This window comes from Bombus pyrosoma, linkage group LG4 (assembly GCF_014825855.1).
Source record: "Bombus pyrosoma isolate SC7728 linkage group LG4, ASM1482585v1, whole genome shotgun sequence".
Classification (NCBI taxonomy): domain Eukaryota; kingdom Metazoa; phylum Arthropoda; class Insecta; order Hymenoptera; family Apidae; genus Bombus; species Bombus pyrosoma.
In genome coordinates this window covers 13684172-13702071 of record NC_057773.1, presented here as the reverse complement: position 1 = coordinate 13702071, position 17900 = coordinate 13684172, and the positions used below count along the sequence as shown (strand labels likewise).

At 34.0% G+C, this 17900-nt stretch overlaps 3 protein-coding genes across 6 annotated transcripts in view; 2 read left to right on the top strand and 1 right to left on the bottom strand.

The window, feature by feature from the left end:
* LOC122566879 (alkylglycerol monooxygenase-like) overlaps positions 1-14312 on the bottom strand; it is a 39299-nt gene extending 24987 nt beyond the window's left edge. The window contains exon 1 of one of the 2 annotated variants that reach the window (XM_043724754.1): positions 14286-14312. The gene's annotated coding sequence lies outside the window, so the exon portion shown is untranslated. Of the gene's footprint in view, positions 1-13492; positions 13613-14285 lie in introns of those variants that run through there. The other variant, XM_043724755.1, reaches the window with a different exon arrangement.
* LOC122566868 (lysosomal alpha-mannosidase) lies at positions 476-11354 on the top strand. 2 transcript variants are annotated; one of them, XM_043724725.1, is made up of 17 exons: positions 476-632; positions 3080-3182; positions 3298-3379; positions 3490-3675; positions 3870-4075; positions 4181-4317; positions 5726-5859; positions 6730-6943; positions 7156-7352; positions 7568-7764; positions 8619-8815; positions 9314-9527; positions 9599-9716; positions 9851-10127; positions 10332-10577; positions 10679-10828; positions 10983-11354. In XM_043724725.1, the coding sequence occupies exons 1-17, from the start codon at positions 516-518 to the stop codon at positions 11211-11213; spliced, it is 3006 nt and encodes a 1001-aa protein (XP_043580660.1). In that variant the 5' UTR covers positions 476-515; the 3' UTR covers positions 11214-11354. The 2 variants fall into 2 exon arrangements, with proteins under 2 accessions (XP_043580660.1, XP_043580662.1); XM_043724727.1 differs by lacking the exon at positions 5726-5859 and adding an exon at positions 5461-5594.
* Positions 12627-16902, top strand: LOC122566872. Of its 2 annotated transcripts, none has more exons than XM_043724735.1 (6): positions 12627-12971; positions 13328-13751; positions 14604-15392; positions 15773-16210; positions 16277-16339; positions 16419-16902. In XM_043724735.1, exons 2-6 carry the CDS (start codon positions 13328-13330, stop codon positions 16850-16852), a joined length of 2148 nt encoding a protein of 715 aa, XP_043580670.1. In that variant the 5' UTR covers positions 12627-12971; the 3' UTR covers positions 16853-16902. The 2 variants fall into 2 exon arrangements, with proteins under 2 accessions (XP_043580670.1, XP_043580671.1); XM_043724736.1 differs by having other exon boundaries at positions 12651-12730.
* Positions 16903-17900: the final 998 nt, after the last annotated feature.

The following is a 17900-nucleotide window of genomic DNA, read 5'->3' as shown; positions in this document are numbered from 1 at the left end:
CATGCACCAGACAAGCAACTTATTGTACGAATCAAACAAATACTTACGGTATTTGTACGCTTGAATGGTAAAAGAGATTTCTTCTTTCAATACTTGTTAAACACTAGTAGCAAGTTTCCTTGCAACATTTCTATTATAATAAACGATTACATTGTACTTTCTTAACGTAATAAAGCATATGGAAATAGCACTAGAACGAATCTTTCGTTCCGTGAATCAATCCGACTGCGAACAAAGTTTATTTTATATTACATTGATATAGAACTGTATTGCGCTCCTGCATCATTTATTTATTGCTACGTAAACGTAACACAGATAGTAGCTGGAAAAGTTGAGACTCGTTGGATATTTTCGTTGTTTTATATGTGTGTAGAAGCCGGCGAACGATCGGCGGTAGCAGACTATGTATCTCGTATGTTTGACGCAATCGCAGTAACGGCAGCGTAGAGAAACGATATAAATAGAAGAAGAGTGGACGATTATTTCATTAGTTGTGACTGCAAGCATCCAGCGACATGTCGATCATGTCGTGGTCCGAATTTTTGCTACCACTGATCTCGCTTTTGTTATTGTCCGTCCACGGCGATGCAGCTAGGATTCCGAGAACAGTTACCGAAACCTGCGGTTACGAGGTACACACGAAACGAATTCTTTATTTCAAGTTCTCTTCGAGCCGATAGAACAATGGCCTATTCGGTTTCTCAGTCTTCCTTTTCGAACGTTGAGAGAAATTTTATCTTACACTATCTCGAACATATATTAAAAGCATCGGTCGAATCTAGGGAAACGTACAAATACCTCATGCTCGTATGTGTGCACTTGTTACACGGTCTTCCTGCAATATTATGATTAACTACGCGTATAACATCATGTCTACTGTATATTACCACATAGAAATACCAATTAACCGGAGAAAGCGGATCCGTTCGAGTTTCAGGAACGTACATAACCGCGATAAAATAATTCTGCATGTGTCATACAAGAATATTTCAGAATCCTGTTAGATTATGTTACACGCAAGTTATTATCGTATTTGAAGAAATGATTATAAATTTTCCTATGAGAACGTAACGTCTATGAAATTTTACAGCTTTTAATTTAAAGCGGTCGTTACGTTTCGAAAAACCGATCGCAACGAACTGTCACTGTTACTATCTCGTATTTTGTGTTTACGCTCAGCTTAAAAAATAACTATTATTCCCAGCGTAAGAATAAATAACAAACTGCCCCTCGAGCAGTTTAACAGGTACAGTGTATTCCTTCGCATAAGAATCGAACGGTGTGAAGTTTTAATAAAAGAATCTTCTTAGAAACGAATAGCAGGAATGGAATAACGTTGTTGTGCCTTTTTATTTACGTTCGAAGTATTAGAAGAGTGTACTACGTACATTTTTCAACGCGTTTCATGAGGAAGGTAATAGGATGAACAAAATCAATTATCTCAAAAACGGTCAATTTCGGGATAAACGCACTTTCGTACTTCTGAATATACTCGGAATTCGCTATTGCATCAAGATCAAGCGTAAAAAGTTGGATATTTCGTTAAAAAAAAAAAAAACAAAATTGATCTCTATCTCTTCTTGGCATCTTTCAACTTTTTGTTCGGTATCCCATTTTATATAGTAACCCATTTGAATTATAGGTAAAGTTAGGTATATGTGTAATGTAAGGTACGCAAGACATCGTACACTCCGTTTCGTCTTACAATTACGTACACGTATCGAAACGAAAATCTGAAAATGTGAAACGATTTAGAATCGTAAAAATCGGAACAGGATCGATATTAAAAACCGATGAAGAAGAAATATATTGCAAAGAAGTGTCCGATATTCTCGGTAGAAATAAATCCGAAATCCATAGATATTATGATAATATACAGGTTATTTATATGTACGGCAGGATATTGTATTAATATTTAGCTGAAAACTGAAACTCTGTAGACGGATGCTATATCGTTTAATATGTTACATGCTTTGTTCAGTAATTTAATTATGTAAAAACAAAATATCAGATTATTGTTAGTTTTAGTTTTATGAATGGAGAAAGAGAATTTTCTGAATATTTTTTTTATACCACCTATTCGAAAAAATTCGATCGGTTTTGATTAATTGGTTAAAAATGATTTTGCAAAATGTTGTATCTAAATTGAATATTTCCATTGATCGATGATAGTAGTCTTATCGAAGTTTAATGTTCCAATTGAAATCACCGAAATAAAATATTCTTTATCTAATACGATATACGCAAGTAGTTTATTATCGAATTATGCAAACACTTTGGAAGCTATTTATTAAACATATTGCCAGAAAAAATATATATAGGACGTTCGATAAGTTTCTTTTTTTCTGTTGACAGGAATGTTCTATGAACTGAAGTTAATCAGTGATCGATCAACAGCAAACTGCGATATTATAAGTCACACTTATTTAGATAATACCGTGTAACTTTCCCTATTCAGTGCTATTATGTATATAGTGGCACCCAAACAAATTCAGTCATTTTTATCTGAGAAATCTCTTCCGATAACTTGCTTAGAAAGTCGTTCTTATATGTGATAACACGTCGTTCATGTTATGGATCAGTTCGTTCTTCGACTTATCTCTATTGGATCAAATTGTTTGATTACCGCTATTTGGTGCTCGTCTAAAACTTTGTATAATATTTTCTTTGGGATAAATCCTATTATATGACATAATTTAAAATAATGATACAAAAATATAATATAAAGTACAGTTGTCTACATCGATAAGAATAATCCAACATGTTGTAACGCATCAATTAGAAAATTATAAACATTGTAAAATTTGAGCTGTTTTTTGAAAAATTTACTGATAAAACACAAAGAATAACGTGGAACTAACACGTTATATTTAATCTTTAATTCCTTGTATTTTATTAAAGATTTTTATTAAGGATTTAATACTTCAGAATGTATTTTATCGTGACATATTTCTAGATGGAAAGTTGAGGCAGTAGCAAACTTTCTATAGTTGCATAAAATTATTATTATTATATTGTGATATTGTTTAGAGAATAGGATGCAACGGTATAACATAATTCAGATTCTTGTTCGTTACAGGCGTGTCCTGTGGTAGATCCAAAGAAATTAAATATTCATTTGGTTGCTCATACTCATGACGACGTTGGTTGGTTGAAAACAGTCGACGATTATTACTTTGGAAGTAAGTACTTTGAAAAAGATCAGCGCACCATCGCGTTACGATTAATTATCGTTATAGGGTATTTATTAAACGAGCCATCGAATGTTATCTTTTTGTTTATTTTTCTTAAACAAAGGTAACTCAAGAACTCAGAAAGCAGGAGTACAGTATATTCTAGACAGTGTTATTCAAGCGTTGCTGGCTAATCCTGATAGAAAGTAATTACCACAGTTTTACTAATTTAGTTTAATTTGTTAAACTATAATCAATTACTGCATAAATTATTCGTCAATTATTGATAAAATCTCGTATGTACTTATTTTATCAGGTTTATTTATGTGGAGACTTCTTTCTTGTGGAAATGGTGGTTGCGTCAAAACGACAAGGTGAAAGAAAATGTGCGAAGTTTAATCAATCAAGGCAGATTAGAGATTATCGGTGGTGGATGGAGCATGAACGACGAGGCAGTCACTCACTATCACTCCCTTGTTGACCAATATACTTGGGGTTTCAGGTAACTTGACTCAGGGTCCAAACGTTAATTTTTATTCCTCTTCTCGTAGTTTATACTCACAAACGAAACGATTAAACAAGTCCCACGAAATTAGCGACAAGGCGAAGTGCCTTTCCGGCAAGTGCGCCTTTTTTTACGTTGTTCGGTTCGATTGTCATCGTTTTTAAGTTCTCCAATTTTTCTAACCTGTCTAGACGTCTTAACGATACCTTTGGAAGATGTGCCACGCCACGTATAGGATGGCAGATAGATCCTTTCGGCCATTCCAGAGAACAAGCATCTTTATTCGCCCAATTGGGATTCGATGGGATGTTCTTCGGTCGTCTCGATTATCAAGACAAGAACAAACGACTCAAGGACAAGACGATGGAATTCATTTGGAAAGGAAGTCCAAATCTAGGTAATGACTGGAACATCAATTTAAAATTTAGGAAACATACTTTTAGCGATAACACGTGTGATAGTCACTCGAAGACATAAATTCAACGCGTACGCTTTGTTACAGGAGCTCGTGCAAACTTGTTCACGGTTGCGTTGTACAACACGTATTCTCCACCACCTGGTTTTTGTTACGATATTTTGTGCAACGACGAACCAATAAACGATGATCCTGATAGTCCGGATTACAACGTCAAAGAGAGGGTACGTGTCATTTGTAGCAGTGTTTTCCAACCTTTCCCGAGTCGCGACTTCCTCTTTTAGCCATTTAAATAACCTGTAACCTCATCCACTCAGATTAACGCAGAAAAGCATTTTTAGTAGGTTAAAGAATGCGTTAAAAATATATTTAACAACTTGACCAACCATATTGTAATTGACAAATGCAGAAAATCTTCCTACCGGGAAACCTCTTTGGAAGTCGCGACCCGAAGATTGGGAATCCAGGATTTATAATTCATTTTCGAATCATTCTTTGTAAACTAATGCTTAAAGTCGAGTTCAAAGTAAAAATTAATCCATTTATGCGTTTCGTTAAGTTTGTTATTCGCATGCTTCCTATTAATATCGTGGTGTTTGGTGTGTGCAAGGAATTGGGTTAAGTTGGGGTTAGGTTTTTTTTTATTCTATAGCTTCCATTCTATAGTTTTTATAGTTTCTAAGAAAATTACCTTCGTTGCTATAAAATAACGCAGCTTGCTTGCAAAAGCCTCTATTATTTATTTACTAATTATCGATAAGCCTACGATACACGTATTTATTGTCATTTCTTATGGCCCCTGATTATAGGCCACATCAAATATCTCCTTCGCGTTACTCAGAAATATGTGCGAATGAAAGAGGATTTCTGCTTATAAAAAGTGTATTTGAGATTGCTGTCGCATCAAGTAGCTTAAAAATACCATATAGGAAGTTGTACAAATTTTTATAACGTTTATAACGTTGGTATATACATGTGCACTGTAAAAATTACTTTGCCAGTTTAGAAATACAAATAATCAACGATGAACGATTTAAGAAGATTATTTTTTTCCATTTAAAAGAACAATTTACAAGAAATGATTCGAAAATCCAGAAAACACGTACGTACATCGACCTTGTACTTCCTTCCTTCCTACTAACTCTGTCAAAATAGACTATAGACTTTTAACATACATACGTTTCTTGTTGCTAACAGCAATGCTAAAGTTGTAATTTTAGCGAATTGCTTGTTCCGTCAATGTCCTTAAGGCATATTTTAATAGCGTGTTATCGTTCGATCTAAGCTCGATCGTTACGTTTCGATCATATTTCGAACGAAGAGCTTTGACTCGTTTTTAACTGATATCAGTGTCTCTTGTAAAACAGATCGATATATTTTTGCAATACGTGGCTCGCCAAGCTGAAGTATATCGTACAAATAACGTCGTATTAACAATGGGCGGAGATTTCACTTATCAGCAAGCGGAGATGTACTTCGCTAATATGGACAAACTAATAAGGTAGCTTTAAACTATCATTTTCGTTTCGCGTACACAAAGAGTATAGAAGGAAAAGGATAGGAAAGGTCTTATAATCCTAATCATTTTTAATGTATTATGTTGGTAAGTAAAGTACATTGCGATATTAACAGGTTGAACAATTAGTGCGTTACGCGCATCGCCAAGCAACTTCCTACAACACTAATAACGTTATCTTTACGATGGGCGAAGATTTTAATTATCAACACGCTGAAATGTGGTTCACTAATTTGGATAGGTTGATCAGGTAAAATACAATCGATAACGTTCGACGCTTGCTTTGAAAATATTCTGTTATAATATATTTATATACAGGGTGTCCAAATAGGTCGGGAGAAAATACATACTACGTATTAATGAGGTGAAATAGGTAAAAGAAGATAATATAAACTTATGTCGGAGAATACTACGTCGAATAATTATAAGAGTTGAAAGATTTCCGGGAGAGTTGTTCATAAGACTCGTACAGAATCGCAGACAGACACAAATTTATTTACTGCTACGTATTTCTACAATAGCTGGAATATTCGAAAGAATTTGACTGTATCCCTGCAGAAGGAAGAAATTTCGAACATTTGCTATAATTGCCGAAACAACTGATGCAAATTTTTCAACATAAGTTTATGCGAACTTTTTTTACGTACATATTTCATGTACATACTCACGAGTTATGTGCATCGTTTTGAACAATTGATTAGAGAAATTTGATGAAATAATTTAGAAATTTGATGAAATAATTGTAACAAAAATTTAACGAAATCAATTTGTTGAAATTAAACGTGTAACAAAAACGGTATTTCCTAATATTTCAAAGTAATTTGAACATTGTGTGGTACATTAGCATCTTTCTCATTTATGTACCTCAAAAAATTAAACTTCGAAATTGCGTAATATTTATAGAACATCCTGATACATGTAATAGAAATTACGATTTACGATACGTTTAAACAAGATATTTTAGTCGTCTTATTATTTTTCTTTACAAATGCGGATAAAATTATCGAGACCAGAGTTAAGTAACGATTTGTAGCGACAGTTACGACAACCAAATAATTTTGATACTTTCAATATTTGCAATAGCGATATTCCACTACTTTTGCCGTTTCGTATTTCATAGATACGTAAAGGAAGAAAAAGGATCCGAAGTGAATATATTTTATTCGACGCCATCGTGTTATTTGAAAGCAGTAAACGATGCAAAACTTCAGTGGTCGACGAAAAGCGATGACTTCTTCCCTTACGCGAGTGATCCGCATTCATATTGGACCGGCTACTTCTCCTCCAGACCGGCGATCAAATTCTTCGAAAGAATGGGAAACAATCTGTTGCAGGTAAAAATTGTTATACGAGTATGTAGAACGATTTTGCGAAGCCACGACATTTTACGTTCGCTGTGAGCCTAAATTCGTGGTACAAGTACACTCAAGCATATTCTATGACTCGTGGCAAAACGAAAAATCGAGAATAACGAAGTTGTGTTTGGAGACTTCGTTTAGGAAGAAATGGAATCTAAAAGCCTGTGAAAATTATATTTCGATTCTAGATATCCAAACAGTTATCTGTATTGACAAGGTTGGAGGGTTACGAGAAGCAATTGGAACATTTTAGAGAAGCTATGGGTGTAATGCAACATCATGATGCTGTTACTGGAACCGAAAAACAACTAGTTGCCTACGATTATGCACGTATATTGTACGATGGTATGCAACAAGGAACGAACATTGCTGCTGACGCCATAAGGTAATGCGTCTCTTAACGATTTTCACGTTTTTCATTGTTTTTTTTTGGGTTATTATCTTACGTGAATACGATATCCATCGTTTCTCGGGTTTTCTTGATAATACGGGTCGATAATCACACATCTGTATGTATAGCCCGGATTGAATTCATTCAGAGAAATGTATAATTAAATAAAATAATTAAATATCTTTTTTCTATCATCGTTCATTCCACAGAAAATGGAGATCAACCGGAAATTCAAATTTTGCACCAGAACAAATGCACACGTGCATGCAATTGAATATTAGTACGTGCTTGTACACAGAAAACAAAGACTTCGTCCTAGCAATTTACAATCCCTTGAGCCAGAAAGTGGTATCACCGATCCGCGTTCCCGTTCAGAATGGCAAATACAACGTCATCGATCTTACAGGTACGCATTTTACAATATCAGGTTCGCCGGAAAGTTCTGTCCATTTTCTGACTCACAGAGTTTACAAATATAGAACTATTACTACGTAATAACGATGAAGAATTATCTAAAACTTTCTCATAAACCCTTTTGTATTAGGAACTTCTTCATTGTATTGCTTTGGCTATCTCAAGAGCAGAGATTAGGAATCGAAATTGAAAACTTGTTAATTGCTAATTCGTTACTACTGATTAATTGATTATTATGAATTTAATATTGCCGGTCGATTGAGTACAACATATTCCAAATGATTACTATCGATCGATTGATATCTGTCTAAGAGTTGTAAATACGGCGATATTATTATCTTCAAACAATTTTTTTCAAATACGAATTTTTCCAAATCTTCTGATGATTATCTTCGTTCTTTGATAATCGCGAAGCAGTCAAATTATTGGCTGCATGTCATTGATTTCACGTGCAGCGTCTCAAGGAATTGCTAAGTTATATAATTGCTACGGGGTATCGGTATTACGTATCAAACATTTTTTCACAAAGAGAGTTACAAATTAACTTTCATACTACATCTGTAATATACTATTTTATTTGCTTGCAACGATATTATCGCATGATATTATTATTATATCGTTATTTTAGTACAGTCATACATTTAGCTTCTCGTAAACCAGTAATATTTCGGCTACAGGAGATTAAAAGATTCGATATATACGTATTCGTTAATTTTTGACAAATAAGGAACACTAAAATTGGATTACCTGTAGTTAACAAAATGTTAAACGTAATATTTATGATTTTAAATTGTTGCAATGAAAATTCGAAATTAAATATTATATAATATTTCATTTTCTTTCAAGATGGAAAGGAACTTACTTCGCAAATAGTTCCTATCCCTAATTCTGTACGTGAAATACCGGGAAGGAAAAGTACTTCAACGCACGAGCTCGTATTCCTTGCATCGTTACCACCTTTGGGCTATAAGACCTACACGGTCAAAAGAAGTTCAGAAAATATAAGTCCACAAGTGGCCACAGCAAACTCTATTGGTAACGAGGTAGTAATTTATGAGAATTTACGAGACTGATATTTGACTCATTTGCAACGAACGACGTATTAGTGCATCAAAGGCTCAAAATTCATCTTCACATTTTTCAATCGTTTCATTATCACCGGTATTCTGGTACAATGGGAGACGAAAGAATTTATAGAGTTGGTTTATTATAGAAATAAAACAGAACATATTTTCTATATTGTCAAATATATTCAAATATATGTAATTGTACAGATTCCGTTCGAAGCCTATATTATCCACGCTCGGTAAATTGCAGACAGTTATCTGTCGAAAAGGGAAGTCCCTGTAACGCTAATTATAGCTCATTCACTAAGTAATAGCACTATATGAATGTTCCTGTCTCTCGATGTATATCGAAGTTGCATTAACAATTTTCAAGGGAATTCCATTCGTTGATTAATCAAAAGAGCACGTTGCATTTGAAACCATTTGATTCATTCTAATAGAAATGATTATAAGATGATAAATACTTCTTTTTAGTTTTATAACGTATCCGTCGATAAGTACGGTCATGTTGTGGTAAAGTGGAAAAAACAAAAAGATATGAAACTGACTCAATCGTTTCATTATTACGATGCAATGGAGGGAAATAACGAGGAATTTAAAAATAGATCTTCGGGCGCATACATATTCAGGCCAAAGAACGCATCCGCTAGAAATTTCAAGAAATCTGCTTCTTACGAAGTACACACAGGTAATGATTTGACAACAAATGCGTTGGAAGACTGAAATTTGTTTGACAAATCAGATTCGTTTTCGTTATAGGTCCATTAGTGGAAGAAATTCATCAGTGTGTCACTGATTGGATATGTCAGGTAATCCGAGTTTATAGTGGAATGGAATACGTTGAATTTAACTGGCTCGTTGGACCAATACCTGTTAAGTAAGTAAATCGTGAATGTGCGAAGAGATACTGAAAAATATTCGGCATATCGGTTTGTTAGACCGGGAAAACATTATCTAGCATAAGCTTTTTTAATTTCAAAAATAGTTAATAACAATGGAATACGATTTTAGGGATAAGATCGGCAAAGAGGTAGTAACGAGATATTACAGTAACTTAAATTCTTCCGGAGAATTTTATACCGACAGTAATGGTCGCGAAATGTTGAAACGGAAGAGAAATTACCGGCCAACGTGGAATCTGGAACTAGAAGAGCCAGTATCTGGCAACTATTATCCCGTTACCTCGAAAATTTCCTTGAAGGACAATGAGAAGCTTCTGAAACTTAGCTTACTAACAGATCGAGCAGAAGGTGGAACTAGTATGAGGGATGGAGAAATCGAAATGATGGTAATATTAATTACTTCATATTTTAAAACAAGAAAATGCTAATAAATTATTGTCCGTAGAATATTATAGCGATATTCTATGCAAATACAAAATTCAAGCGTCGTATTGATACGTAGTACGTTGAAAACGTAGACATATACGTGTTATATAAACTAATATCTAAACTAATAAACATTTATGTATTTGTATGTGGATATGTCATAGATTCATAGAAGACTTTTAAGAGACGACGCATTCGGTGTAGGCGAAGCTCTCAATGAATTTGCATTTGGTGAAGGTTTGGTAGTCAGAGGTTCCCATTACATTATCGGAGGTAGCATACAAAATCTAGACGAACTTGCAATGAAAGAGAAAACTCTGGCGCGTCAATTATTGCTTCGTCCGTGGACCTTTATTCAATCTATCGAAAAAAATTCTTCAGCACCCACATCGCATGTACCTAACTCCCAAGTAAGTATCATTCTATATCAGTATGCGATGAATGCAGAGTTAAAAATTATATAGGATACATCAAAAGTCATTAACAATATTAAAATATCTTTTGTTTCTAGGGTACAGGTCTTGCTAAATCATTACCACAAAATGTTCAGATCTTAACTTTGGAGCCATGGAAAAACGACTCTGTATTACTGAGGTTGGAACACATTTTCGAATTAGGTGAAACTGCCAGATTATCGAAGCCTGTGGAAGTTAATATCCAGGTATTTACAAATTTTCACCGGTCCTTTATGCTTACTTTTTATACACTCTGCATATTATGTGATCGGACACGATGTAGTGTCACTTATATATTAGTATACTCATATTGCCAGTGTGGTCAATTTATTCATATCCATTATCGGTCTGTTACAACAGGATCTATTTACAACTTTTACGATTGTATCTATCAAGGAGACTACATTAGGTGGTAATCAATGGATGGATGATATGAATCGTTTAAAATGGGAATCCGAAACAAACGATGTTCTCCAAACGGAAGAACACTTTTCTCATCCTGTTGAAATTAAAGAAGGTGTGATAAATGTACTTTTACAACCATTTGAGATACGAACATTTATCGTTGAAATAGCACCACAGTATCTATAAGTTGGAAATTAACAATTTATTACCATTAAGCATTAAGAACATTTAAAGTCATTAAATGCAACGTATAATGCAATGGTGATCACGTAATTATAATTGTATTGGAAAAAAAGATATAACAAATACAAATTTTTCATCTTTCAATTTATGTATATTTATCTCGAACAAGTTCCTGCCTCTTAAAATCAGAATTATTTTTATAATTAAACTTATTATATAACTTGTTCTAGACATGAACGAGTTATTTTTACCAAGATCAAAGACCTTTTTTTTTTTAACGTGGACGCGCCATCTGTCAAGCAGGGCTCGCCGAGCCTGAACCGCAACGTCGATGTCCACCGGGCCGACAAAAAATTTAGAATTATACCTAGTTATAGGAATGTAGAATTAAAATTCATTCGCATATTATGGTCACGCATTGATATGACACAGACAAGTGAAGAGAATTAGCCGATGTATGTAAGCTTCTCTCACTTGTGGAACTACATTGGAACAGAAAATTCCATAAAACTGTTACCATTGTGGAATTGGTACAGGAAATTAGAAGGATCTGGGCACAGTCTCAGACAGTCGTGATAGATGTCGCTGCTGAGGTACTGTCGTATTTTCTTCCTATTTAAATATCGTGGAAGAAAAATACCGGAACTACGGGTGACGGGATTCGAACTCAGGTCTCGCACGTTTGCAACCTATGTTGCTAACCACTGAGCTATCGTCGTCCGGTAAGATTAAAGACCTATCTCATCTATATATGGTGTTAATAGAGATTTAATTTTTTTATTTCGAGCAAATAGAATGCGACAAACCAGCAATAAAATCATTTGCACGATAGTTTGTTGATATCCCTCGTTATTTACGGGTTTTCGTTCCATTAGGAATCAGAATAGAAGCGTTGACTGAGACATGCGGTTACCTATCTTTTCACTTGATAGAGTAAATAAAATTGAAATTACGTCATAAAGATAACGCATAGGGTTGTTTTCATTTTCTAAGCCCTAAACGAATATCTTCTCTAGATTACTAAACTATAGTTTCATCAGAAGCAGTTGAGTGATATTCCTTGCTAGTACATCCTAGTTATAGTTGCTCTATAATCGGTACTCGCGTCCGTAATATTGCGTCTAGCATCCGGCTAATTGTCATAAACAATCATTTAGAAAATTAAGCTTTGGATAAAGAAATGTTTTCATTCATTTCCTTGCATAAAAAATTGTTGTGTTGTTATTTCTGTATTCAGAGGTAGGATCACAATAGCTATTATTTTATTCTTTGAATAAATCTATCACACCGTTCTGAGCCGAAAAACCTTTATTGCACTTTCTTACATGGACTAGGGATAAACACAAAAGAACATCTTAAACCTATCGATTAAATCTATCGATTGTATCTAGAACTGTGTTCTAGTTACTATTTATTGTAACTAGCGCATCTGCATATGGATGGCGAGCGCGAACTCACGTTGTCATTTTCAGCAAAATGAATTCCTTTTTCTTTCAAATTAGGTTTTCTATTATCACTGTGTATGTATCTTATACATATTGTATACTATCTCAGGTTGAATATCATTGTTTTTTTGACATATCACAGGATCCGTATAACCTTTTAATATGCAAAATTCCAATAACAAAATTTTCAAATAACTTATTTAACCCTCGGATAGTTTTTATCGGAATACTGAGATGACATCTCGGACTAATAAGTGTATTTGTTCGTTGACGCCAAATTACATTGGAGATAATAGTAATTTAATTTCTTATCAGAGTAAGTACTGCACACATGTAACACTTTCAGAAATATCAACTATTAAACTAAACTAGTAAATTTGATTTCACATAATTTTCATAATTAATTTCTTAACTAAGTGTCTAAATTGTCAATAAAATTAACGTAGAATATTCTATTCTGACTATTTTCGACTTAATCGTACTTTTGAGAAGAATATGAAAGAGTCATTGTTAATGTCCATAAAAGATTTGTCTTTTTTGTTAACGCGATAGAAAAATCGAGCCATAGAAATTCCCAAACATTCGCGAGATTAAGTACGTAAAAACTTCTACTTTTTTCTTGAAATTTTATCAACTAAATGATCGATATCTTTTCGTATTTTCATATATTAGATGACTTCGGAAGATGATGCTTGGGTTCAAACTCTTATCACGGTAACCCCAGAAGACGATGCGACGTTAAGGGAAATTTTGGATACAGCGACCGTGTCGTCAACACCGGACAAACACTTAGTCCTTGATCCTGATAATATTGTATATAGACGATCGTTTACTCACAAACAATTTGTAGATTCTAAAAAAACGAAAGACGAAGAGCCGGGAGAACCAGAAGAATCAGAAGAAGTAGAACAACCAGAAGAACCAGAAGAACGAAAGGTCCAAATTGAACAGAGGTTGAAAGAGGATGCAGAAAGCCAAACGTATCTGCAAGGAATACCAGTTGTGCATATTTCTATCGAATATCGGGACGAAGCCTCGCAAACGATATACATGAGCACACCATGTCCGCCTTTAAAATACTTTAAGAATATTATGAGTATGTCTCGCTGCTCTCTATTGTTATTCGTTTCACACTTTTTTGATACCTTGAATACCGTAAAAACAAAAAATTTCAGTATTTAATTTAAAAAGACGAAGACGATCTTTATTTTAATTTTACAGAAAAATTTGTATCTTTGAGTAATTTCTTCTCGCTATTTGAAAAATTACGTCATTATTATCGTGATTAATCTTATCAGATACCGCAAGGTATTCGAAGCAAATGAAATTATTTATCTAAACGAGTTAGATCATATTTACAAAATACGATTACTAAATTCTTCTTCTCGCGCGTTCATCAATAGCAAGAAGGTATTAAGGTGCTGTTTAATTTTAATACAAAACCTAGATATAGGCTTTTGGTTGCAATTACATAATTTTTCTTATATATTCGGATAAAAAAAAATAAATTAGAATCGTGTTATTGTTCCATTGAAGCTTAACAATGTACAGGATGTTTAAATTTAATCGACCCACGCAACTATTTCCCAAACTATACATTATTCGAGAGAGTGTTTCAAATAAAACTTACTTTGTTTCAAGGGACGCATCTTGTGCTCCTCCCCAAAACGCTGCACTTAGGCAAATGCGGTAGTCGTCATAAGATATCTCTCTTGAAATAGAACAAGTTTCATTCGATACGCTTTTTCGAATGACGTATGGTCTAGCAGATATTTGTGTGAGTCGAGTAAAATAGGACACCCTGTATATTTAATCTACTATTCGCGCAAAGTAATTGGAATAATTCTGATACTATTCATCACGGGCGGAAATATCTTCATGTACGCATTAATCAAAGAGATGAACATTTTTCCAATTCTAACTGTTAAGCGACATTTTGTGTATGTAGCGTCAATGAAGGAAGGTCCCATGCCTGAATTAAAGAGAAGCTATGTGGCAGCAACTATTCTTAGCTTCCATCCCGAAACACCGCATGAGGTTGTGATGGAACAACTGTCCATGGACGTCACAGATGAAGAACGCGAAGTGTTCGAGTCCAAAGTTAGCGCCGAAGAGGAAACAGAAGTGGAAATTACTGAGATTTTGAATTTTCTACTAGCGCGTGCATTTTGGATAGACGATCCGACGAGTCAAGCACAAGCCGAGACGTCTGATAAAGCGACGCAAACTTATATCAAATATAACAATCGAACGAAAATCTTCGTTATAGATAGTCAAGTACAGACAGGTTTGAGTTGCGAACCGAAACAATCTAACACAATGCTTTTAACGGATTATTGGGAAACGAAGAAAATGATTTCAAGTTACTTAGACGATTGTATTTCCAAAGGAATCGACGTTAGGATCGTAATAGACGATATAATAGATGAAATCGTTGATAAGTGTGCCGGAAGGATTAGATATCCCATGAAAGAACAAATTATACAAACCATAGCTACGTACAAGTTAGACGATGAGAAAGAGGAAGACGTGTTGAGAAAATTGAAACTCGATATGGTAGTAGACCCCCTAGAAGCATCGATTATCGTCATACCTTTGATGGACAATTTGTTGGAAATGACTTGCAACGTTGTATCTGAAAATGCCATTCATGCTGTTAAAATCATCTTGAAGGGAATTCTTCAGCGAACAATGATTATTATCGTAAAACTTATGGAACTGCAGAAGCAAGCGCAGCGTTAGTATCAAACTTGAAACGTTTTATTATTAGATTACAAATTTTTATGAAATATTTTTGAATTGAATTAATATTTTTGAGAGCGTAATTAAGAAAATAGATAGTCCTATTTTCCTATGTCCTAATACCAACGTAGGTAGATCCCCTAATATTTCTACTCATGGAACATACTGGTGAAGTTTGATCGTTAAAATTTGAAACACCCTCTATAAGGTCGTAAAAAGATATCTTATATTGAAATAAGATAGGCACACTATTATCTGAACATCGATATGTTTAAATTTAAGATATAAGAATATGCAAAATATTAAAAGCATTTATTTAACTCGGGCGTGTACCTCATTGCTCATGATTAATAACATTTCGACAATGCGTTCCAGGTAAGTCGATAGATCAAATATTGGCTACAAGAAAGAAGAAAATTCTTGAGTCGATGACAAAGAAAGAAACGGAAACAATTTCTACGCAAACAAGTATAGCTGCAATTTCGGAAGTCAAGAAAATAAAAAAATCGAAGGAAGTTCTATGTTCTGTCTGTAGAAGACAATCGATGTGCCAATGGTGTTTGAATGATCAAGAAGTAGAAAGTGTTCCAAAAGAGGAAATTAAGATACTTCGTACACAAGATATATTGCTAGCGTATAAACCCTGTTATATCGTGACTAAAATGACTGAAAAAGATGAAAATCTCCAACCACCTTGCCCTTCAGAAACAAAGCTCAAACCTCCCCCACAATTTCCCCCCATAGGTTCATGCGGAGAATCTCGTCGTACAATCTGTGTATTCTTACAAGGTGACAAAGAGATTGGACCTGAAGGTAAATATTACAATATTTCGTACAAAATATACTTTTATTTGCATTTATATATTTATTATCGTTTAGAATCTGTTAATGAATGGTCTTATGTAACGGACGCTACGATGATGAAAGCATGTTCAATAAAAGGTAAAGCTATCATAATTTTATTTTACTTATTTTAATCTGCCTTCTTAAGACTGACTATATATTACGTTATACTTTGCAGAATCTGTGAGTAGCTCAAGTCAGACAATTGTAACTTTGCTAGATCAACCAATTTGCCCGCCTTCTTCCAGCAACCATAGTACATTAACTTCCCAAGCAGCAAACGCCTTACAAATATTAAAAAATACATTTTGTACCCAAGAAAACTATATTACTTCCTCGCAACAGAATTTGAAAAATTATTCGTTTACGAAGAATGAAGACGCGTGTACTAAATCAATTTGCAATGCATGTTTAAGTATAAGTAACATAAATAATAAAATGAACGGACAAAAAATCTCTTGCACGCAACAAACCTATAAAACTTTCTCAAAGTTACATCTGCCCAATACAAATACTTACAACAACCACACCTCTTCACGCATTCCTATCAAATCACATGGAGACGGTTTAAAAATTATCCCTATATATCTCTCTCAAGACACTCGTACCTGATAATTGCAACAATTAACATAATAATCACTGCATATTTCCATGATAACAATTAAATGTATATACATACATTACAATAATTAATACACTTTTAGAACGTTTATTTGACAAAAATAAATGTGTATACACTATTATTAAAGTATCCTCAGGGCAAGCTATGCACATCACAATATATATACATATAATTTAATACATTCAGTAATCGCATGATATCGTAACATAAACCTAACATAGAGATAATTATGCAAATTACGTATAGCTATATCTTATATATGATTTTTAAATTAATTATAATAAAATGCACACACGTGTAAAAAGATATTTCTATAATTTTCCATATCGCACATTCTAGATTATATATAAATTAAATATTATATAAATATATTATATTGCTCATGCTACGTTTTTTTTGTATAAAGTCAAGTCATATATACTTCTGTATATTGATATTGGGAGTTCCCATGGTGCTAACATATTCATTCTTTTATTTACAGCTGTACATTTTATATTTGTGGTTTTATAAACAATATTTATAATGTGTGTGTTATAAGCGCTTGAGAACAGTGCTAAATACAAGGCTAAGAAAGTGAATAGAGAGAAGCAGGATCTTGAGAGAGAATCAAGCGGTTTTTCCAACGAAAACAGGAACGAGGGATCATATCTTCATACTCAATGCGTTGATAAACAATAAATTGAAGAGGAAAAAGATGTGCATATGATGAGATAAGTATTTATACATAAGAAGAATATACATGTATATAAAAGAACGGTAAATATAGTCAACCTGTAGTAGGGACTAACGGAAGAGTTTTCAACGTCAAGTTTAATCTATTTATAAATGATCGATAGAAGAGAAAACATCGACGAGAAACAAGAAAAGAATAATACAGTTGGTACGATAAAGGCGAGAAGAGTAGAGGAAGAGAAATCAGAGATGTCAAAAGATCTCACTGTTAAGGTCTGCGAATATATCGATGATGTATGAAAAAGAGGTACAGGAAGCGGCAGATAGATGGGGAGGATGACCAACCGAAGAGGATCAATGTGAATG